General features: G+C 34.5%; 1 protein-coding gene across 4 annotated transcripts in view; it reads right to left on the bottom strand.

The window, feature by feature from the left end:
• ZNF800 (zinc finger protein 800) overlaps window positions 1–25799 on the bottom strand; it is a 52289-nt gene that overhangs the window by 23212 nt on the left and 3278 nt on the right. Inside the window, exons 2-6 of one of the 4 annotated variants that reach the window (XM_027771194.1) lie at window positions 21701–21796; window positions 12230–12373; window positions 7939–9165; window positions 6920–7385; window positions 1740–5736 (exon numbers count right to left, since the gene is read on the bottom strand). In XM_027771194.1, the coding sequence (XP_027626995.1) occupies window position 5736; window positions 6920–7385; window positions 7939–9165; window positions 12230–12373; window positions 21701–21796 (1934 nt within the window). In that variant the 3' untranslated portion in view covers window positions 1740–5735. Of the gene's footprint in view, window positions 1–1739; window positions 5737–6919; window positions 7386–7413; window positions 9166–12229; window positions 12374–21700; window positions 21797–25799 lie in introns of those variants that run through there. The other 3 variants (XM_027771191.1, XM_027771193.1, XM_027771192.1) reach the window with 3 other exon arrangements.

Raw genomic sequence — 25799 nt, 5'->3', positions numbered from 1 at the left:
AGGGGGGATGGTCACACTACAATCCCTTCTCCTCCATTCTCCTCTTGGGATCTTGGGCACGCACGCACACGCGCCCGGCGTGAGTTTTAAGCCACCGGGTCCAGGACGTGAACCGCGGTCGACTACGTGGGAGTCCAGTGACATAGCCATTACGCTAACTGCTGGTTCCCAGCCCCAATGCCTTTTTCAAGGTAAATTAGATATGAGTAAGAATGATATACTAATATCAGACTAGAATAGGTAGCAAATAACACACTTAGTTGACTTCACTGTCCCAATTAAATACAACAAAAGCAAAAGAAAATCTGATGTTTAGCAATAAAGTTCTCTTTTAATACACAAATTTCCATCTAAACTTAATTTTAACAGGTAAAATAAAATTTCCACATTTGAATATGCTATGCAAGCCACTTATAGTAATGTCTAACATTTTTCATAACATGTCAGGCACTATTCTAAGTGTTTTATATATTTTTTCCATTTTAGCCTCTGAACAAACCTATGAGAGGTAAAAATCATTGTCCCCATTTTATAGGTAGTAAAATTAAGGCACAGATTGCTTTACTATACTTGCACCAGGTCATACAGAAAATAATTCATAGATCTAAAATATTTACCAACTAATCTAGCTCCCCAATCATTATATTAAGCTGCCAGCAAGGCAATGTAATAAATGTGCTTTGCAAACGGTAAGATGTGGAAATGCGAAGTTCCACTAACTAAGCATAGAGGCTTTCTTGTCGGATCTAGTGATAAAGTCTCATACTAACTATGTAAACCTGAGTAAATCACTGAACCCTCTCTAAGCTTCAGTTTTCTGTTCTATAAAATTGGGATAATGAAGAAAGAGGTCTTACTTCACAGGGTTGTTGGCAGAACTAGGGTGATTATACATGTAAAGAGGAGAAGCTTGGCATACAAAATACTCCATAAATGTTCATTATTATTAATTATTACTAAGAATTCTCTTTATTTTCATAAACTCTCTTAGTATTGGTGGTACTTTCCAACATAAGTAAAACTCATCCATGTTAAAAGTTTATAAAGTTAAGACCCAAGCTTTGAAAGTGTAAGATACTACAATTCTGAGATAGAAAAAGCTAATTGCTGTAATACAATTATCATTTATTTAAAGTGCCTGGATATACATGAAAAAGCACTACAAACTGCACAAAATTATCAACGATCAGCCCCTAACGTCAGAAATACACAATCAGGGGACCAGCAGATGGTGTAATAGTTACATCACTGGACTCCCATGTAATTGACCATGGTTCGAGTCCTGGACCCCATGGCTTAAAACTCATGCTATGTGTGTGCGTGCCCAAGATCCCAAGAGGAGAATGGAGGAGAAGGGATTGCGGCATGTCTATCCCCCCTGGGGAGGGGAGTGTGATTTCTCACTTTGTTTCTCTGTCTCTGTCTCTCCAGTGATCACACATGTTCATAGCTAAAATTTCTCTCTTAAAAAAAAAAAAAGAAGAAACTCACAATCAAGCAAATTAATTCTAAGTGGAAACAAACAAAAACTGCTGGCTCTGGTCATCTTCCTAACCAGATGTACCTATGGTCTTTGTTAAGTTCCCCTCTGTCTGTGGTGACATAGTGGTGAAAATATGTAGAGGAATAAGCTTGAAAATAATAAACTTCTCAATCCCACAATGGATCAATAAAGATTGAGGAAGAAATGGGTTACGCTTTCCACACTCTTACCTCCCCCAAAAAATGTTTTAGCTGTCCTGGTACTAATGGTCACTATTAATTAACCAGAAGCAAAATAAGATCTAGACGCTCATAGGAAAAGGGTACAGACAAATTTTAAGAGGAATGAATCTGAAAGATTAGAAAAGTCAAAATAATTGTAGGTAAATTTAGGTGAAATACATTTAGGCATTCTATAATGTGCCCAATATCTTAGAAACTAAACTAACAGCTGTTCTAAGATGGCTGATCCTTATTTCTTTTCTACTTATAAATTTGCTATAGGGGCATTTGCTCCCTGGAGAGACAAGAGAGAAAGAGACAGAGAAAACATGAAAAAGCACTACCCTTGGGGCAACAGCCACACAACAATCCCTTCTCCTTCATCCATTCTCCTCTCAGGATTTTAGGCACACACGTACTTGTACCTGGCTCATTTTCTGAGCTGCAGGGTCTGGGACTCAAATTGCAAAGTCGGTCATGTAGAATCCCTCTGCCTTAACCACAATGCTACTGGCATACCCTCACTTCCTTTCAATCCTCCAGTTCCCTTTAGATCTTTAAGTCAAAAAAAAGGAGAAAGGATAGCACAGAGTATAAAAGGATTTCATCAAATAACACAGCCAGCATTATGCTGTGTTGTATATTAGAGCTTGGCTTCAAATTAATCATGAGCCACAACTAACTCATAATCATGATAGCCTAGAGATTCCACTAGATAACTAATTTCTACAAACACTAAACTAAGGGTCTAGAATACTTTCATGGCTCACTGTGGGAAATATGGGAACCTAATTTCTAAAATTTTTGATAGATTTCTATCTCCTTTTGAGTGGTCACACTATTTTGAGAGGTCTTTGCCACTTCACAACAGGGAAAGATATCCACTTGTGTCTAATTCCCTATGTATTTGCCATAACACTTACAAGGAAACTCCTCTTCTATTACATAGCCTCAAGCCATAGCAAAGCCACAAAACTCTGTTAGTACATTCATAAGTGCAAACTGAGCAGAAGAGCCTACTGACCATAAAGAAATATAACAATGCATTTTATTTTAAAAAATGTTAAGGTACTTCTCAACAATAAAAGCATTATGTGTCAACTAAAAAAAAAACAGCTCGTGTATAAAAAATCAATATAAAAAATTAAGTATGGGTAACTCATACATTCTTTAAAGCTTTTCTTCTTAAAGTAAGGAGTAATTGGGGAGAAAAGAAGAGATATGAACCTGACAAACAGCTGCTGTATATTCAAGATATGTATGCATGTTTTAATGAACACCTGCCCAAAGTCAGTCAAGCCTTATCCAGCTGTCACATGGCACTATCCAAATGTACAAAAGGGGACATGCAAGCTACACCTTTTATTGTTTTCCACCTATATGACACTTAGGAATGGAAGGTATCTTTAGGAAGAAAAATATGTTTAATTATATGGAAAAATTCTTGATTGATCAAATAGCAGCAAAGCTGAATATAATCTAAAGCCAGAGCTAGACCCTAATATCAAATAAGCAGTTTCTGTTGGCTCTTTATCTGCTTAAAAACTCTTCTCTACAACAAAGAATCAATAAATACTTGTTTATATAGATTATATGCAGAAACGTTTCTGGCACAAATTCCGTAGATCTCTTTTCAAGCCTCAAGCCTGAACCTCTGAAATGACATAACTGAAGAGTCAAAACCAAAAAGGATGAACACCAGAAAGGAACAGGAAGAACAAATGCCTTCTAATCACTTCAACTTGTTTGTTTTACCTTTCTAAACTGGTCCCAGTTTAGCCTCTAGCTTTTATGTCTGCCATGATCCATTAATTCAGCTATTATGATAAAATATTCCCAATCTCTCTAGGCCCTTCTAATTTAGGCAAGTACTGACACAAAGCTATTTTTTCTGCATGACCCAGTTGAAATCTTTCAGTCCCTGGAACCTACATTTCCTTCTTCTAAATTCCTCTTCTGTGGCCCTAGAACTACTTCGAAGGAAACATACCGTAAATGCCCCTGTGGAAACAGGTGGCCAGAATAAGGGAATTCCAGCAACTGGGTTGCCCTCCAACATAAGGCTATTTTTCTTTCTTCTCTACAGTATTTAACAAGTAAAGCAGAGAGGAAAAGACAGACATACAGATGAGAGGATGTAGCAAGGAGCCACCAAAGCATTTTAGAATCCTTCCATCTTTTCACCGATTATAATTAAGTCTGAAAACATTCTGGAATATGTCTTGTGTGTAGGAATGCATAAATGATAACACCTTGCAAAAGTCAAACACACAGGTTTAATAATGTGAAACTAATGAAGATCGTTTGTAAGTGATATACCACCTACACATTTAGTTCCCTAAATATATTATTAGTCATTAAAGTCAGACCTATAAGTACAAATTTTCCATATGTGGAAAAGTAAATCTGTTTTTAAATTAAAGAGAAATTATTACTCTATTCTTAAAAATAAAACTATCAGAATATAATTCAAGTGTAGCTGCTCATAGTCACTAAATAAGTTTAAGTTTGATAATAAAAACATTTTAAGTTTCAACCAATGCACCTTTGGTGAAGCACATTTAGCTGAAATAACTTTGAGTCTGGTTTATTTCCATCACATATAGTACATTTTTCCAACAAGCGCATGTACATTCAATATAGAACATTTCCAGCAATAGTTACAGTCTTTCTAGTTTCCTTTCACAGTATATTTTAGTGCAAAGCACTGGGAAGGGTAAATGTTTTTCTAGCTATAGAAGCATTTTATTGTAACCTCATGGAGTTCCAACATTTTAAAATTTTATACAAGATGTATTATAGATGGACAGGGTCCCTCCTAAGTACAGGTGTGAACCTATATAAAAACATGGTATATTTTCTGCTGTACCTTTTAAAATTATAATTTGACACAAATTTACTAAAAAATAAAATACTCCCTAAAAAGTACAAAATATTGATACACAAAAATCTGCCCCAAATTTCATAAAGATAGCTGTATTTGTTTTTCCTAAAATCTTGATTATAAAAATGGATGAAAATTCATTATTTTCTAAATTTTACAGTAGGAGTCAAATTTTATCTAAAGTGGTCATTTAAGATTTTTCTTAGGAGGAAAAAAAATTAGGGTTTATACCTCTATCTTCCTTTTTTAGCAATACTTAAAGAAAAAAACTAGTATCATAAGAAGTGGTTGTGCATGGATTGTCTGTATCCATAAAATATCAGTAAGCTATTTACTACCTTCATATTAACATTAGTATAATTGTGGTCTTCTTAAAAAAGATAAAAACTGAAAAATAAGGTTGCATGTATCATTAAAGTGCTTTGTATAAAATTTAAAGAAAAATAGGGGAATGTTTAATTTTCATAAAAACTTTAGATGTTTACAAATTAAAAATGTAATGATCCATGCATGAAAATGGACTGGAACTTTCCTGTACTCTATACTTTAGAATGGAACTTTCAAACACTTAAGTGCTGAAGAACAACTTAGAAATGGATGTAAAAATAATTACAAATATTTAGTAGGCTAAATATTTATAATGCATTGATACTAATCTGCCTTTTGTTCCTAACATATACTCACTAAAAAAAAATCATATATATCTGTACAATCCAGAAGAAACTTTTGCCAAGTGAAACAAAACTACAGTAACTAAGATATAAAGTCTTTCAATTAAAAATTGGTATTTTTTTCAGGTTGCTGATCACTTTAATCAACAAATTATTTGAAAAACAAAATTTGCAACATTTGTATAGAAACTGTAGACCAAATGTACAAGGTCAAAGGTGGTTAGCTGATGGGCTGTGATGACGATACATAATGTCACAGCTACTTGAAAGTGCTGGAATAGGCAGTGCCTTAGAAACAAGTGGTTAGATGGTTATTATTTTAGTCAGAAAACAGCAGTTACAGTTGAATATTTATGAAAATGTTTTTTCTTTTTTTTCCTCATAGTACCATTTGAAGACGTTTAGTGGTTCTAACACCAATATAAGTCTTTCCACAAAAATGAACTCCAAACCTTTTCGTACATCACTTGAAGTTATCTGAGGAGAAATGGGAATAAATGAATACTTTGAGTTTACCAACAAAACCTTGTTTTAAAAATTATACAATAGTAAATGACTTCTAAAGGATGGTTTCATCTCAAGCTTTCCACACAAATAAAAAAATGTGTGATAATCAAACCACAACATTTAGCCTACTCAGCACTCAAACTAAATATTTTGCTTAAGAACCTGAATCCAAAAGTAACTTAATCTTAATACAGGGGACACAGGTATTGATGGTAAATTTTAAAAATATATAGAGACTTGCAAAAACAAATATGAGAAGTCTATCCCTTATTTTATATTCCAAAACTTTCTTTTAAAAAAGTATTTTTCTTTTATCCAAATAGAAAATTTACTTTTCTGCAAAGCACAACCACAAAAAGAAAAAAGAGAGAGAAAAATCCTTACTTAATAGCATTAACTATGTTGAAATGATCACCAAAAAGTTTATTAAACAGAAAGAAAAATAAGAGTGTCTGGGACCTAAATAAACATTTTTTCCATAGGTCAAAACTAATAATCAGTATCTAAAACACACTCCCAAGGAGAAGGAAAAAAAATCCAAACTTTTGTTTACCAACTTTCTCCCTTTGCCTGGAAGCACTATGTCAAAAGTCAATAATAAATGCTATTCATTCTAAATTCGATTTGGGAATTATTTTTTCTGAGTGCAGCACTTTATTTAGCCATCACAGATTAATTTTTACAGTGATTACAGTGCCTCAAAAGATTTTTTCCTATAATTAGTGCCTTCAAAAATTCATTCTAATATAATTTTCCTACAATGCATTAGTAGACTAAGTCACTTAATCGAATTAAAACTGTGCAAAGTTAGTTAACAGAAGACTTCTATTGTAAACATAAGCCAATATAAATGTATATATTTTACATTAAAAGGAAAGCACTGACCCTGTGCCATCTACCTGTAACTACATTGCATTGTCCTGTGGAATATAAATTCTGAAGTTAGATTTTGTTCCCAAGCCACCGGAATAAAGGTCACTGAAGAGGTAATTGCAATATGCACATTACTCTTGCAGTTCCCACTGCCATAAGATATATGAAAGCAAATGTGTTAAAATGGAACCAGCTATAAATTATGGTCAAATGATTTTTTTTTTTTTTTTTTTTTTTTTCGATGGGGAGAAAAAAGCAAAACTCTGTAACTGTTCCTCACCAGACAAGAGCCTTAGATCTTGTACTTCGGCCTTTGGTTTTGTTTCCTTCAGGTGAATTGGAAGCATTTGCCTTATGAGTTTTCTTATGATGTTCAAGATAAGTCTTTTTGGCAAATGCCTTTCCACATTTATTGCATCTGTGGAGGGAAAAGTTTTTTGTGACTTTTACTTCAATACCGACGTCAGTTACTTCATACTTTTTACTAGGAGAGTTAGAAGTGCCATCATGTTTTGAATCATTATGTTTTGCTTCATCCCTTGAAGGGCCTCTTTTTGCCACTTTATTTAGAACAAAATCAATGGGCTTTTTTATAGCTCTGATCTCTAAACTGGCTGTAATTTTCCCAAGATAGCGAGATGACTTTTTATGAACCACAGTTATGTGTCGTATCACATCACGTTTCCGACGAGTTTCATAAGTGCAAAGAGGACACTTGTAGAATTTAACATAAATGTTATTTCCATCTGTGTGCAACTCAATGATGATTTTTTTTTTTTTTTTTTTTTAGTTCGATGGGGAGAAAAAAGCAAAACTCTGTAACTGTTCCTCACCAGACAAGAGCCTTAGATCTTGTACTTCGGCCTTTGGTTTTGTTTCCTTCAGGTGAATTGGAAGCATTTGCCTTATGAGTTTTCTTATGATGTTCAAGATAAGTCTTTTTGGCAAATGCCTTTCCACATTTATTGCATCTGTGGAGGGAAAAGTTTTTTGTGACTTTTACTTCAATACCGACGTCAGTTACTTCATACTTTTTACTAGGAGAGTTAGAAGTGCCATCATGTTTTGAATCATTATGTTTTGCTTCATCCCTTGAAGGGCCTCTTTTTGCCACTTTATTTAGAACAAAATCAATGGGCTTTTTTATAGCTCTGATCTCTAAACTGGCTGTAATTTTCCCAAGATAGCGAGATGACTTTTTATGAACCACAGTTATGTGTCGTATCACATCACGTTTCCGACGAGTTTCATAAGTGCAAAGAGGACACTTGTAGAATTTAACATAAATGTTATTTCCATCTGTGTGCAACTCAATGTGTTTAGTCAAGTTCTGTTTGGAAGTAAACTGACGTTTACAAAGTTTACAGTAAAGTTGCTTAAAGTCAAAGCCAGCTGAAAGTTTGGGTTTCCTAGTTTTTTGCTGGCCACCTGCAGCCAATGGACTAGTTGATTTAGGGCTTTCAGAGTCTTGTTTAACTTTATTTTTCTGTGCTGCCGGTGTGTTCTTTTTTTCATTTGAATGATTTGTTCCCTTTAATTCATTCTGTGGAGAATGGGTAATGGAAGGGGGTGAAGATTCTACAGAATCTGCTGGTTCAACTTTAACTTTTATTTCTGAACTGTTGGCAGTATTATTAGGGCCTTTCTCTCTTTTAGAGTTTGTTCCAGAAAGAGTTATCTTGTGGACAATTTGCATATGTCTTTTAAGCATTATTTGTGAACTATATTTCCTCTTGCAAAGGAGGCATTTGCATGCAGTTAAATTGTATTCAGCCTTTGAAGACGACTTTTGTTTTCGAGTCTTAAAAGATTTTTTAGGAGGAACAGAATCCAGGAACAAAGGTTGCCCAGGCTTTGTTGCTATATCAGGAGTAATTGAATCCCTCCTTAGTCCTCTATGAACTTCATCAAAATGCCTCCTTACATTTGCTTTTGTAGCAAATGATTTACAACATACTGGACAACTCCTACTTAGTGGAACTAGAACATTCTTACTGCGTCCTTTAGAGGACTGGTTTGGATTCTTTCGTGTTTCAATGTACTTTTTTAGTTCTTCCATCTTTTTCTTGTGTACTTTTCGAATGTGACGACGAACACCTCGTCTAGAATTGAATTCTTTTCTGCAAAGACAACATATTAACTGGTGACCAAAATCAGAGTTGTCAGATGTTTCCAAGTCTGCTTGTGATTCCTGAGGTTGTTCATCAGATGTAGGAGCAACTTCATCTGCAACAATCTCAACAGGAGGGGGCTCTATAGTTTCCACTTCTGTATCTGTAACTGGTACAGTTTTAGTCTGTTCAGTGCTAGTTTCCTGTATTTGAACTTCAGATTGTTCAGGAGTACTGCTTGACTCTGTAACTTCAGTAGGATTATCAGTCCTTGAAATATACTGAAACACTGCATTTTGATTAGTTTCTATGGGTTCTAGCTTAATAATATATTCTCGCTTGTCCACACTTGGATATATGGCTTCTAGGAGATCATTTATGGCTTGGCTTTGTTTATCATTCACATCAGGAAGGTCTGTTAAAAAAAAAAAAATGTTAGCATTTTAACCTGAAATAATTAGCCTGCTAACCCTAAAATTTTTAAACATACTATAAATCTTTGCCTTAAAATGTATTATTACTGGTTGGAACCAGCAGTTAGCGTAATGGCTATGTCGCTGGACTCCCACATAGTTGACCACGGTTCGAGTTCCAGACCCAGCGGCTTAAACTCACGCCAGGCGCGTGTAAATGCATGCCCAAGATCCCAAGAGGAAAATGGAGGAGAAGGGATTGTGGCGTGACCATTCCCCCGTGGGGGGTGATTTCTCACTTTCTGTCTCTCTGTCTCTCCCTGTCTGTCTAGAGAGCGCACGTCCCATAAAGCAGAAACCTCTCCAAAAAAAAGTATTACTGGTTTATATTTATCTTTATAAGAAGAGTTATCTACTTTTTAGTATTTAATGAAGGTTAAAAATTAGCATTAGTTAAACTAAAATTTGCTTTAAATTTTGATCACAGAACACAAATATGAAGGAGGTACAATCTGAAGAGCTACTTCTGCTTTTAAATACTCTTAATAAAATATATATGCACGCAGGTGCCTTAAACCAAAAAAAATCATATTTTTAGTAAGTTTTAGAATAATAAATGACTCATAGTTCACATAACCCAGAATGGATAAAATATCATGAAAAGTATCAGTATATAAATGGAAATGATTTTTTAAAATAAAACATAACAACATTCATATCAACTTAATTCACAATAAACATAGTCTAACTATATGGGAATATTTAAACATCTTATGGAAATGGAAAAGAAAAATGTGTAAGACTATATAAATATAAATGGCAAAAAGTATAAGAAGTATTTGCTAGATTCAGTCTTATAATAATCATGACACTGTTTAATCTGAGGTATGTTCTGAGATATATGCATCATTAGTAGGATATTTCATCTTATAAACATTATAGAATAAACTCATACAAACCTAGATGATATAGCCTATACACCTAGCCTATATAATCCTGAGACCATGGTCATATACATGGTCTTTGGTTGACTGACTATGAAGTGTGTAACTTATACATGTCCTCTCAACATGACACAATTTTATTATTAGAGCATCAGGAAAGTAATGGCATATTTTTCTATGCAAAAATGCATCATGACTTTCCCAACAAACCAATAAAATGAATAATTGAAAGTGTAGATTTGGGACCTGCAGATGACATCATTGGTTACGTCGCTGGACTTCCAGTGACTGCGATTCAAGTCCCAGACGCAGGGATTTAAAACTCACGCTGGACGCATGTGCATGTGTGCCCAAGTTCCCAAAAGGAGAATGGGATAAGGGAGAAAGGATTGTAGCGTGGCCATTCTCACTTATGATTTCTTACTTTCTATCTCTCTGTCTCTCCCTGTCTCTCCAGCACGCACATGCACTCTATGGCAAGAATCTCTCTCAAAAAAAAGTATAGACTGAGACCAGCAGTTAGCATAATGGCTATGTCGCTGGACTCCCATGTAGTGAACCACGGTTCGAGTCCCAGACCAGGTGGCTTAAACTCACTCCAGTCACATGTGCGTGTGTGCCCAAGATCCAGGAAGGAGAACGGAGGAGAAGGGATTGCGGCATGGCCATCCCCCCTGGGGGGTGATTTCTGGCTCTCTGTCTCTCTCTTTTCAGTGAGCACTCATGCCCTATAGCAAAAACCTCTCAAAAAAAAAAAAAGTATAGATTTACTCCAAAAAGATAGTTTTACTTATTTATATAACATAACTCTAGAATCTAGTTATAAATATAGCATAAAACCTGATATTTAGAAATCAATAATTTACACAGATATTCTAGTCTACTCATCTTTCTTTTAAAATAAAGTCATAAAAGCAGTTCTAGAATGATGTCAAAAGGAGTGAATAAAATCTAGCCAATCCATTGATTTATTTCACTCTATAACTCTACAATTGAAAAAATAACTACCAAAAACTTAATTTTCTAATAGCATTTTAATTAAAAAATTAGATTTGAAACTAATCTCTATAAACTGCCTTTTAGTTTATATCCCCATGACAAAAAAATATATATACTAAGATCAAACAGAAAGAAAAGTTTCCAGAAATAAATACGAAATTTTTGTTCCATCTATGCCCTATAATATATTCTAAGTCAGCTTTATGGTAATTAAAGCAATACTTTGATATTTGGAGTTTGCATTCCATCCCCATCCCAAAAAGGTTAAATTAAAAATGCACAAAATCCATAATACTCAATTTTTTAAGTCTCCCAAGAGTTAAATCCCTTAATAAGAAATAACAAAATAACCTATTATCAAAACATTTTCAAGAATTACAGTATTTCTTTAAAGCAAGAAAATAACAACATTATTTCACTGCTAAAATACACTAATTCAAGGAATATCTGGTTTCACAGACTTTATTGGTCTGCCTTTATCATATAAAGCTATAATATTTCAGCTCTCAAATTAGTGACACAATCGAATTTCTGTTAAAATAACCATCTACATAAATTTCACTAAGAATAAAACTTATTTTTAAATCAAGATGCTAGAAAAACAGATTGTTTTAATACTCTCCAATATTTCCAAGAAATCAACTAATTTGCTGAGTTTTTACTCTATTTCTAATCTAATTTACCAAGGAGAACCTAAGTAAGTGATCAATCATATCTGGTAATAAGTTGTTAAAGAAATAAAATGGAAAAATACCAAAAAATGGCTCCCTTCAAGATAGCCATTTTTAACATACAAATATTTTAACTTACAAATATCCTGAATATAAACTATATGACCCATATAAACATTGATAAACAATATCTAATATTTTAAATATAAATATACTCAAACTATAAATATACTAAAAATAACCTTGTATATGATATCTTTAAGAAGCTCCAAGTGGAAAAAAGCATTGATATAAAAGTGCGTATCTAGGAAACTGAATATAAGTATTTAATCTATTCTCCCTCATTAAATTTTCTATAACTGAATATCAATACCACTTTAATATAAATGTTCGACTGTAATATTTATTCCTCAACTGTAAAATACATAGCTAAATATATGAATAAAACTTACTGTCATCCATCTGTAGACTCGGTGGGCAGTAGAATTTTTTATGGGTTATTAAATTTGGTAATCCTCTGAAGAGACTGCGACATAATTTACATTCAAAAATAGTGTCCACATCTTTTAATAAAATGTGTTTAAGTTGCCTAGTTCCTAAAGGAAAAAAGAAGTGAAAATTGAATACAAAAGGTATCGTTAACAAGAACTTTTAAACTGAGCAACCACTGTTAACAATCCAAAAATGCAGTTACTTTTTGAAACAGAATACATGTCTTGCCAGTTTCTACAGTATATTTAAAACTAAGTTCTAAGCAAATTCCTACAATCATTTGAAAATCAGGACAGCTAAAATTGATGCCCTTTACGTACTTCAACACCCAATCAATTCCTGAGATATCCGAAGGCAATGGTTTGGAAATCTAGTTGATCATTACAATGAGCTGGGAATAAAGATGCTCATAACCTTCCCCTAAAGATTCTAATTCAAAAAATCTGGAGTGGGGGAACCAGCAGTTAGCGTAATGGCTATGTCGCTGGACTCCCACGTAGTCGACCGCGGTTCGCGTCCCAGACCCGGTGGCTTAAAACACGCTGGGTGCGTGTGCGTGCGTGCCCAAGATCCAGAGAGGAGAATGGAGGAGAGGGGATTGCGGCCTGACCATCCCCCCTGGGGGGTGATTTCTCGCTTTCTGTCTCTATGTCTCTCTCTGTCTGTCTGGAGAGCGCACGCGCCCTATAGTGAAAACCTCTCAAAAAAAAAAAAAAAATCTGGAGTGGGACAGAAAAAAAGTAAATAGTCCCCATCCCTTCCTGCCAAACTTTTTGGCTAGTTCTTCAAAGTCGTGATTGCAGTAGGAGGTCCAACAAGGCGTTTTTCAATGCATTTTCCCAATTCCTTAAAGGAAAAACTGTATCACTGGATTCTCTGTGATTTTCTTTTAAAATTCAGCTCGAGTAACTTCAGGTTCTAGGCCAACATGGGATTATAGCTATTTATTGTGATAAAGAATCTTTGTCCATACTGAGGGATAATTGTGAATTTTGCTTAGGCCTCTTGATGGCACTATAAAATTATTTCAAAGCCCTCAAAATGCTTATCCAATTGTAATTAAGTATTGTTATAAGTACTAATTAGATATCTATCTTCTCCTCTACATTATAAATTCCAAAACAGCCAAAACCAAGCCTATCTTACAACTACTACGTGATCAGCTCTAGTAACTCATGTTGTTTGTTGAAGAAATGCTACTAACCAAGGGATACAAACATTATGTTGGAAGAGAAAACACAAATGGCAATGAGTATTTGATCTTTAATATGAAAATACCAATCAGAAATAAAGCATAAATGGAAAATTTTGGGTCTCTACCTCCTACAGGTAAGTTGACAAAATTAATCTGTAGTGTTTTACTAATTAGTGTGCCTTTAGTTTCCTCAATTAAAAGAATGATAATATTGGGTCGTCGGAAAAGTCATGATGCATTTTTGCACAGAAAAAAATACATCATGACTTTTCTGATGACCCTAAAGTATTGACTTAAAGGGAAAAAAACGTGTCCGGAAAAAAGACCCTAAGACTATATAGGTGCAAAGTGTTCTGTTAAATCAACAAGTAGTTGGCTTTCTATTAAGTTTTGGAACTACTAAAGATTACACATTATTTTAGTATAATTAATATATAACAGAGTCTATAAAAATATGTTTCAATCTTTTGCAATTCATTTACATTTAATTTTTAGTCTATTTTATCATTTTGAAGAAAGTCAATTCTCAAAATTTTACTATGAAAAGTTCTGATTACCAGATTATCATAACTTTAAAAGTATTTTGAGATTACAAATCCTTTTTCTAGTTGTGTGCTGTTAAAGAACTTTATAATCTTCACACTTCAGCTCATCCATTTTGTTAAAAAGAAACTGAGCAAACATATCTTAAAGAATTATGAAAGAAAATATTAATCTAAATCCCAAGAAAATTATATACTTAAATAAAATTATATAATTATATTTCTACTGGAACTAATATATATAATGAAGTAATTTCTATCATTTCACAAACCCAAACCTATGTTTATTCCTCTAGACCCAATACCTTAAAATCAGAAAACTTTTTTTAAGACAGTTTTTTGGGACCTGCAGTTGGCATAATGGCTATGTCACTGGACTCCCATGTAGTTGACAGTAGTTCAAGTCCCGGACCTGGTGACTTAAACTCACACCAGGCGCATGTTCGTGCGTGCCCAAGATCCAGAGAAGAGAATGGAGGAGAAGGGATTGCAGCGTGGCCATCCCTCCCGGGGATGGGGTGGGGTGATTTTTCGCTTTCTATCTCTCTGTCTCTGTCTTTCTGGTGAGCACACATGCCCTATAGCAAAAACCTCTCCAAAAAAAAAAAGGTTTTTTTTTTTGTTTGGTGTTTTGCTGCTGTTGTTTTTGCTATAGGGTACGTGCACTTGCCAGAGAGACAGAGACAGAAAATGAGAAATCACCTCCCTGAGGGGGACTGCCACTCTGCAACCCCTTCTCCTCCATTCTCCTCTCAGGATTTTGGGCACGCATGCACACATGTCTGGCATAAGTTTTAAGCCACCAAGTCCAGGACTCGAACCATGGTCAACTACATGAGAGGCCAGCGACATAACCATTACACCATTTGCTAGTCCCCAGAAAACATATGTTAAAAGATACAGAGAACAGCCTGAGTATTATTCTTTACATGGATATAAATTCATATATATCAACATACACACACGGTATATAGATGGGACTATATATAAATATAGGAATATGTATACATACATACATATATATAGGAATACATATATAGAGAATATATATATATATATGGATATATATATATGTGTGTTGTGTGTGTGTGTGTGTATATACATATATATATAGAGAGAGAGAGAGAGAGGAATATATAGAGATACACACACACACACACTCACACACACATTTCTCTAGCCCATTTCACATTATGAAATAGCTTGGCAATAGACTACTAATACATTAAGTTCACAGTTAACCTCATAAGTGACTTATATACTGTGAGAGGAAGCTGAGGATAAAAGTGCTTTGGATAAGCCTCTCAATTGATCTACACATAGTTCTCTGAAAATGTAGCTGAGTACAGCACTGGAGGGAGGAAAACTGAAAATTTTTGTATACTTTCATTCCAAATTAAAAGGCCTTGGCTCAACCACAGTGGTGTAGGCAGGGTACCACTACACAATGCTGGAGTCACATAGGAGGCCTGGGTTCAAGTCCTGAGTCTACCTAAATATGCCAGGTATATGTGCATGTGCCTATGATCCTGGCAGATTGGGAGGCTGGTAGGAGACTCTGTCTAGGGTGCACACACATACCTCTCTCTCGAGAAATAAATTTTAAAATAAAAGATCTACTACATCCATACTCCAGATCCTTAACAGCAAATACATTGTATATACTGATGAAAATATTATATATATGAATTTTTTTCAAAAAATGTAAAACCAATTTTACATTAGGTTGAACGGCAGTCATTTTATATAATAAGACATATTTTTTAATTTTTTATGATTTCTTATTTATATATATTCAATCATTGTACATCTCTAGATATACAATATGGTTTTCAAAGTATGCATGCGATTCATGGCTGTCAAATCAAGGATATTACCATATACATAATTTTCAATAGAGAACTTTACATTCTTGTGTATAACATGAAAATATTAATTATAACTAATTATACTAAACAAAGACAAACTTCCATTTCCTTTCCTTAATATACTGGCATTTTGGTCAACAACTATTTTAATTTGTGGCAGTAATGCTTTTAAATGGTATACTGCTTGCCTACATACAAGCATTAGCCTTTTTTAGAATGACCACTTAACCACAATATCATCCTGACATTACAAACAAATGTATGTTCCTTGTCAAAGCTCCTGAAGGAAACTTCTAATTATCCTGTAATGCAAGTACTCAAAGATTAAGAAATTTAAAAAACTAAGGAAATTGAAATTGTTATCTTAACACTACCAAAAAAAGTTTTGTTATGTTTTAAATAACAGGATTAATTATGGAACACTGCCACATAACATGATAAATTTATATGTATAACAAAATTATTTTATAACAATATCTACTTGATCTTTAAATTTAATCTAATAAGAATTTATTGAGCACCTATTAAATATCAGGCACAATGTTACTCTCTGGAAACCTGAAAATGAAGGAATGGTCTATGCCCTTGAGAAATTCACAGACTAATATCAAATGGCTGCCTCCAAGGAATAAAGCCTCAGACAACATGCCATGAAGATGCATGTAACAACAAACCAAATTTACATTTTTCTTATTTATCCCTGAAATGTCTAGTCCCATTTTTAATTTCTTATGATTTTATGTAACAACCAGTATAAGAAATCCTTCACAGACTATGGCACTATCCTATCTACTTCAGATTAATCACTACCTCTATGCTGAACTTTTGCCTACAGTCAGGATTAATGTATTACCATAAGACACAACTTAAATTAACTCTGTGTGTGTGTGTGTGTGTGTGTGTGTGTGTGTGTGTGTTTTAGTTTTCAATACAGATATATATATATATATATAGTATAATGTATATAAGTCAATTAAAGTTGTTTTAAGCAAGGGGAAAATAAACCTTGAAGAAGTTAAGGGATCAAATCTAAATTTTGAAAAAACAACAGTAAATATCACCCAAACTAATTCTCATTTTTTCACTACTACACTATAAAAGTTACAATTTATTCCTCCCTAAGAATCAGGGAACCAGCAGTTAGCGTAATGGCTATGTCGCTGGACTCCAACATAGTCGACCGCGGTTCGCGTCCCGGACCCGGTGGCTTAAAACTCACACCGGGCGCGTGTGCATGCGTGCCCAAGATCCCGAGAGGAGAATGGAGGAGAGGGGATTGCAGTGTGACCATCCCCCCGGGGGGTGATTTCTCGCTTTCTGTCTCTATGTCTCTCTCTGTCTGTCTGGTGCGCGCACGCACCCTATAGCGAAAATCTCTCCAAAAAAAAGAATCATAAAAAGATGGGCGCTCCTTATACACAGTAGTCTGGCATGTTCTACATATAGAATCTATTTTTCTACAATATTATATATTTCAAGAATTTAAAAATAAAATGTCAACTTTATATTAAAGACCAGTTTTGACTACTAGATTATTCTTCTATTTTCACCCTATTTTTCTGTTTCTAACCTTAAGGCATTTCACAGCTCCTCTGTAACAGACAACTAAGAGACTAAAAAAGAATATTAAACTCAATTAAATGATAACCTAAAAGATATTTAGTCAATATCTAAAGGTAGTACACCTTTCATTTGTTATTTAAAATTTTGTTTTGGCTTGGGAAGGGAAGTCAAGGAGGAAGGAAGCTAAGCTAAAAGTGTTATTAAAGGAGGAAAATTTGAAAACAATGATTCACAAACATAATTCTAGAAAGACAACTACAGCCAAGGTAAGACTCCACAAAGGGCAGGAAATGTCAAGGTAGTCCCAAAAGCCAGGAGTACAGGGTAAACTGCAGGTCTCAAGTTAGCCAACATCAAGGATTTCAGAGTATAAAATCTGTAGCTCCAAAACAGGCAGCCTTCTTTAAAAAATGAGGCATCTATCTATAGGCTGATGTCAAACAACAATTGAATCTACTGTTAATAAGACAAAGATACACAAGAGTGTGCAGCATCTGCTACTATTTGTATTGGGAAGAAAATAAGGGATATACATAGTATAAGTATGGAAGAAGACATGTGGTAGTGGTGGCCTAAGTAAAGGGAAATTTAGGAACAGTCTCTGTTATATACTTTATTTAATTGTTTTTCTTAAGCCACAAGTACTATTACTTGTTCCAGAAAGAAAAATCTATTTAAATTAATTTACAAGTCAAGCAGCCAGAAGACAATATACCAAAGGTCAAGAATAATTTATAATTTAAAGCCAGGAGGACAGCCCAAAATAAAAGCTAAAGTGTAAGGCAAAGAGAATGACTTAAAACTAGTCAGTTTTAACTAGTAGTCAGTATAGCAGACGTAGGGTTGATGAACCTCAAAATGAGTGAACTCCTTCTTCACATGGACGCCTTTTATGAACTTCCAGCTTGAGCAGGAATTAATACCAGGTCATTAACAGCCCATCACATGCAGACAAAGGTGAGACATTTAAATAAAGATGATACAGAAGCTGAAGCATCTATCCGAGTTTGAAGATAACGAAGGTAGATATTTTAACATACTACTACTAGCCAATCTGACTTAGCCTCTGGCGATTAACAAGAGCAACGGCATGGGCTTCAGTGTTCTATTTTCAAATATCTATGAAAGATATAGAGCAACACTAGGATAGTTCCTTAAATACAATGCATGTGACCTAGTTGTAATGGAAAGAGCCTAGAAAGAGATGAGTCATTGAAGGTGTGCTTGGGAGCTGAGTAGGACAGGAGGAACTGACAAGCCTCAGGATTTGAAGGAATCTCAGTCCCTAAATCATGTGACCTAAACTTCCATCCCTTACTCCTCAGGTTTTAGTTGCTTTGACTTTCATACATTAGTGCTAAAGAACAGCTACTTTAGTAGACTTTAGATTATCCAGATGGTCAAGAGATTTCTCTATATTGAGGAAATTTAAATTTCTTAAATTATAGAACACAATAAGGAAATAGAAAAATTCTTTTAATCCAAAATTAGTTTCTCTGTACTACTCAGCATTGTTCTAAATCACCCCTAATTTAAACTGTTGGGTAAAGTACTAAAATTACAGTATTTTCAGAATTTGCCTATATAAAAAAAATAATTCAAAAGGCAAATTTGCTAATGACATTAAAAAAAAGACATTTTGGGGCTGGCAGGAGGCGTGGTGGCTAGGGTATTAGACTCCCACATGGCCAAATGTGGTTTGAGTGGCTTGTTTTCTCACTTTCCCTTTCTCTCTCTCTCTCTCTATCTGGTCAAATTAAAAAATAATAACAACAAATTAAAAATTAAATAAATAAATAAAATGTTTTAAAATACATTTCAAAAGATAAACATAAATGACTTTGGAATTATACCACCTCAGATCATCTGTTTTACATCCTTCTTGTTTAAGGGAGATAATAAAGAAATGGTAAACACAGAAAACATTTATGACTACATGAAATAAGAAAACAATTTTACCTTTAAAGATTTATTTACCTTCTAAAGTAAGAAACAGATTTTGAGTACAGGATTTTGCTGGAAAGGCATTTTTTCAAATAAGAGAAAGCATGTATGAACCAAGTAACTTCTTAAATAACATATAATAACTGAAACAGTATAAAATAACCTTATTAATTCTAAAAAATAAACATAACAAATAATATTACTAAATGTGAAAAACTACTGTCCTTTTCCATGGTATGAGAAAGAATAAAAGAAACTTCTCTTTATTCTAACAGTAGCTAAAACAAACAGTAGTTTTAACCCCATATAGTATGTAACTCCATTCTCCTATGCTAGAAATATAAATACTGCCCTGTAACAAGTAAAATTTTACCTTATTGTACTTATCATAAAAGAATGTGACCTATAAGTTATTTCTGTTAACTAAGGGCAATTATCAAAACTAAAAAACAACAAAATATATCCTAAAAAAGGTTATACCACCTTCCAATATAAGGATAGGCACATAGTATACACTGAATACTTGATAAATTAAATATACATAAAAGCTATGCCATGAACTGGGAATGAAAAGTATCAGAAATGGATCCTGAGAGAATCAGAGCAAAACATCATTTCTATTTAGATTAAAGGACAACTTCTTTCTCAGAATTCTAAAGTAAAGCAAACATATGCTTTTCCCCTTTACTGCTATTTAAAAATAAGCACCTTGAAAAATATCAATACAAAAGAGTAGTTAACCTTTTCCTTTCAATCTCAGCTTACTATTTTCATGAAAATAGTAAGCTTCTGGCCCAGCTGCACTACCGGAAGCTACATAGCCAATCACAGGTTCAGACCCAAAGTGGATCTAAAACACACAGAGCACACACATGCACAAGATCCTGACTAGTTGGAAAGCCTGGAGGAAGGGAAACGGTGTAACAAGACAGTGTATTTACTATGTCTGTTTCTGTCTCTCTCTTTTTTCTCTGTTATGAAATAAATACACAAACAAAGATAGTATGCTTTCAAATAATAAGATATTCTAATCCTTTAAGTGTCCGTCAGTCAGGTCTATTTGCTTGTTCACACATGACTAAACAGTCTGTACTGTCACAGAGGATAACTTTACAAGTGGATCGTAAGAATTACAGCAACCTAAGATTTTACTGATAATACAGGAGTTCTAATAGCTCATTTATTTGTAGTAAGTAATTCTTATTTTAAAGCAATGGATGACAAATGTACAAATATATTAGAGTCAATTCTTACAACAACCCAATGGAAATAAAAGCTGAACTAATGTCGCTAAAGGTATCAGGGCTAGAATACGTATTTTTTTTCTATCTTGTGCTCTATAAAAATTTCTGAAACTCCGAGGGACCAGCAGTTGGCTATGTCATTGGACTCCCACACAGTCGACCGCAATTCAAGTCCCGGACCCAGTGGCTTAAACTCACATCGGGCGCATGTGCATGTGTGCCCAAGATTCCAAGAAGAGAATGGAGGAGAAGGTACCGTGGCATGGCCATCTCCCCCCCACACACACACATACCCACCCAGCAGAGGTGATTTCTCGCTTTCTCTCTGTCTCTGTCTATCTTTCTGGCGAACGCATGCACCATGCACCCTACAGCAAAAAACTCTCCAAAAAAAAATTTTTTTTTAAACTCCACAAACTATAGGATTAGGCAGGAAGTCAGTCACATAAGCATATACGATAATTAATCTACAACGTGACATCTCAGACATTCTGAGTAAACAATCTACTATGCCAAAGCTTATGAAAATATAGAATAACTCACTGCCTTCTGAGAGTTTATAGAAAATATGTTGAAAGATAACAATGGATCTTTAAAAGAAGCAGTTTATCAGAAAATATACCACCTAAAATATTTCTTTAAATTACACTAAACAAATTTATTTTAAAGTTAATATATAATATAGAGTACTAAAAATGAATCTTGAGACCAGCATTTGGCGTAATGGCTATGTTGCTGGACTCCCACATAGTCGACCGTAGTTCAAGTCCCGGACCTGGTAGCTTAAACTCACACTGGGTGCATGTGCGTGGCGAGAGGTGATTTCTTACTTTGTCTCTCTGTCTCTGTCTTTCTGGCGAGCACACATGCCCTATAGCAAAAACCTCTCCAAAAAAAAGAAATAATAATAAAGGAATCTCTAGGCAATAATTATTCATCTTCTTTTTTAAAAAATATGACAATTAAACATATTCTATAAAGAAAGCCAACAAATACATTTTAATATTTTAAATTATTTCTAAATAATTTTTAATTATTATGTAAAGATTGAAAAACACATCTAAAATATTCATACCTGATCGAAAGCACTCAATTATTTGTTGAATACCAGATTTGGATGTCTGTAGCGGTTGCTGTAACAAAGGAGGATCTCCAGGTTCCAGGACATAAACTATATGGAAGACAAATACCCACCCCAATCCCATGGAAAGGGTTATTTAAATCATTTACTATTGGAATAAAACGGTGGTTTGTTACAATCATGTTAATGATACTCACATTAGCATGTATATAATTCAACATCATCTTTCAAAAGCAAAATGAAACAATCAAGAGACAACTAAAATTATTTTAAAAGGCTAACTTAAGACTACTTAAGGCTAGATATTAGATTTAAATGCAAAGACCTCATTATTTTGGTATTATTTAGTTCACATTCTTTGTATTTGCCCTTTATAACCCTTGAAGAGAAACAACCATACTTAACCAAAAATTCTAAAGACAATGGTGACCTCATTCACAAACCATTCCAAAATCCTTTGGACAATCTGGTACAACTCTCTGGACTAGTGCTTTATGATGGATGTATAAGAATGTACACTGTAGCGCTCTACAGAAACAATTTACAAGTCTCTCAATAGGGACCAAATAAACTATACAACACAATCTCTTATGGTTGTTAAAAAATGCAAACTAAGGGCCAACAAGTGGTATGGTATAGTTAAGGACGCTGGACTCCCACATGGCCAACCGTGGTTCAAGTCTTGGACCTGGTGGCTTGCTTTCTCACTTTTTCTCTTTCTCTTCTCGTCCCTCACTGGTCAAACAAAAATTTGTTTAAAATAAATAAATAAAGTAAAAACAATTCTTTAAAAAAAAGAAAACGTAAACTAAATCTACATGTATTGACAACAAAGGATGTCAATGATAGCTTTACAACAAAAACAAGTTATAGAATATGATCCCATCTACATTAATATATATTTAGATGGATATAGAAACACAAATTTAATGTATATTTCCATATATGCATAGATGCTAATATAAACAAAAAAGTATTGGAGGGATACCAACAAAATTTAATTAAGGTTCTATCAGGTGGGTTTACAGATATGGAGGTAATGTTCACTTTCTTTTTACTTTTCTAAAATTTTGCCAGACAGCACAAGTATGCTGGAGAAGAAGAAATCACCCCCTCTTGGGGGATCGTCATGCCGCAATCCTTTCTCTTCCATTTCTCCCTTCTTTTAAGATTTTAGGTATGCATGCACACATCCCTGGCATGTTTTTCAAGCTTCTGGGTCCAGGACTCAAGCCAGTGAGCCATCTGGGAATCAGCTGCCTTAAACATGAGGCCACAGGCTGGTCTCATGATACCCACTTTATTCTTCACAATTTACTATTGCTTCAGAGCTTGGGCTTTTAGAAGTGTGCATTTTATTGACAGAAAGAACACATTTTTATAGTAAGTAAAAATGATTTTTCCATTTTAAAAATAAAAACTCTCATTTTGACACGCAGAGATCTATATTACCCCTTACTTTCCAAGATTCTTTGATTAGCAGTATAAATATATAATAAATTAGACTATGGTAATATGAAACAAAGTAACTAAAAAGGAAGACTGTTTTCTATCAGTTAATAAATAAAGAGAAAAGGTTGTGGTGAAGAAAAACTGGCCATTTAATTAGCTCTTTAAAAAAAAAAAAAAAAAACACTGTAATATTCTACTAAACTATTACCATCATACCCCAGGACCATCCATGTAGTGTGGGGAGACAGGAAGGGATCTTTCAATGATGTGTGATCTACTATTTCAGGGTTTAGCCATGGACAGCATTTAACCTTCTGAAAAAGGTGCTAATACCTGCTGGGCTATGTATATAGATACATCCTTAGATTTTCCTTTATGCTTCAAGTCTAGTACTCAGTATACACAAATAGGAGAAACTGTCTTGAAACCAACTTATTTCATTAAGCAAAATTTGCCCAATTTTAAGACACTTATTTTAAGTTAAGAAAACACATACACACAAAATCATTTTGAGAATATCTGACATTGGCCAGAAGTGGCATGGAGGTTAAGGTGCTGGACTTCTACATGGTTGACCGCGGTTTGAGTCCTGGACTCAGCAACTTAAAACTCACACCTGGTACATGTGTGTTGGTGCCCCAAATTCCAGGAGAATGGAGGAGGGGGGACTATGGCATGACCATCATGCCTAGGGGTTGATTTCTCACTTTCCTTCTCACCATCTCTTTCTGTCTCTTCAGCAAGTACAGGTACCCTATGGCTAAAACCTTAAAAAACAAATGACTCCAGACCTGGACTGCCTATGTTTAAATTATTTTTCTGCCATTTACCAGTCATTACTATTCACAACTAGTCACAACAATTAAACTCTCCGATTTCTTTCTCACCTCTAAAATGGGGATAATAAAACCAAAACCACCTTAATCATAAGGTTGTATCTGGATTAACTGAGCTAATAAAGGTAAACTGCTTAAAACAAAACATGGGGTATATAGTAAGTGCTCAATAAACAATCAACAGCAGCACATTCCTAACACCAATAACTGAACACCTATTTCCAAAATCTAGAATTCAACCTCTTAAAGAAACAATAGAAGTTTGTAAACAGACTTGATAAATATCTATTTGAATTAAATGATCTCTTTAGTATTTGCACATTAATAGCAACTGTTAATTATTTATAAAACTAATAACTACACATGACAGGATAAAAACCCACACAATTGTAAAGAACTAAATGCTTTAAGATCTGGCTCTCTGTATATGGCAAGAATTCTAGAAATGGAGAATGAAAAAAACCAGAAATGAATAAGGGAAGGATATAAGAAAAAATAGAGACTTCTCCTTAGAGCCCTGATTCCTCATTTGAGTTTATGTTCCAGTTGGGTACAATAAACCAACTTTCATTTCCACATGACACCACCACCTGATTTTAAAGCTAGAGCAAAATTTTCTTACCAATCATTTTAGGAATACTACCAAGACAATACACCTCCTGAGACAATATTCAAAAGCCCAAAGTTAGTTTAGTTATGACTGGACACAGCCACTTGGTACACTTCTATGTAGCTCCCACTGTAAGAATTCTTCATTTGACAACTCTCAACTCTAGAAAACTTCATATATATATATATACACACACACTACTACAGAACACATATACTTGCTGGAGAGACAGGAAGGAAAAGTGAGAAATCGCCCCCCGAGAGGGTATAGCCACATCACAATCCCTTTTCCTCTACTCTTTTCTTGGGATTTTGGGCATGCAGGCACACACACCTGGCATGTTTTTAAGCTGCAGAATCTAGGGCTTAAACCGCCAAGTCAGTCATGTGGAATCCAGGTGCCTTAACCACCACACCACTAGCTGGCCTATATATTAATATTTATAAAACTTACATCCTATTATCTCTCCTAAGATCAGACCCATGTAGGTTACATGACCATTTAGAGAAAACATCATTTCATTCCAACCAAAAAACCCAAACTCTGAATACACTTTTTTCTTTTTTTGGAGAGATTTTTGCTTTAGGGCGCATGCGTTCGCCAGGCAGACAGAGAGACAGAGAGACAGAAAGCGAGAAATCACACCCCAGGGGGGATGGCCACGCCACAATCCCTTCTCCTCCATTCTCCTCTCGGGATCTTGGGCACGCACGCACACGCACCCGGCGTGAGTTTAAGCCACCGGATCCGGGACTCAAACTGCAGTCGACTATGTGGGAGTCCAGCAACATAGCCATTACGCTGACTGCTGGTCCCCACTCTGAATACACTTTCTAGAATATAACATCCACATCTGTAAGAGTCTCTCCTATCTTAAAATAAGTTTCTTAGAAGATTCTTGTACTTATGTTAGGATTTGCTAATAAACAATGAAGGATGGGTAAGTAATTGGAGGGTAGAAAAGGGAACAGTGGGGAGAGGGGAGAATATAGACGAAAGTGATTTTTTCATGTTAGTAACTGATGGAATTCTAAAGTTATATCAGGTTCCTTATACCAGTCTATATTTAAAGGTTTGAAATTTTCTATCAAAAAAAATTCTTAAAACTAAGAAAATACTTAACACACACAGACATGCTTTTTGTTTTCTTTTTTCGGAGAGGTTTTTTTTTTTTTTTTTTTTTTTTTCCCCTATG

Source organism: Tupaia chinensis, unplaced genomic scaffold (assembly GCF_000334495.1).
Source record: "Tupaia chinensis unplaced genomic scaffold, TupChi_1.0 Scaffold000192_1, whole genome shotgun sequence".
NCBI lineage: Eukaryota > Metazoa > Chordata > Mammalia > Scandentia > Tupaiidae > Tupaia > Tupaia belangeri.
The sequence above is the reverse complement of the archived record's forward strand: the minus strand, read 5'-3'. Positions and strand labels throughout refer to the sequence as shown.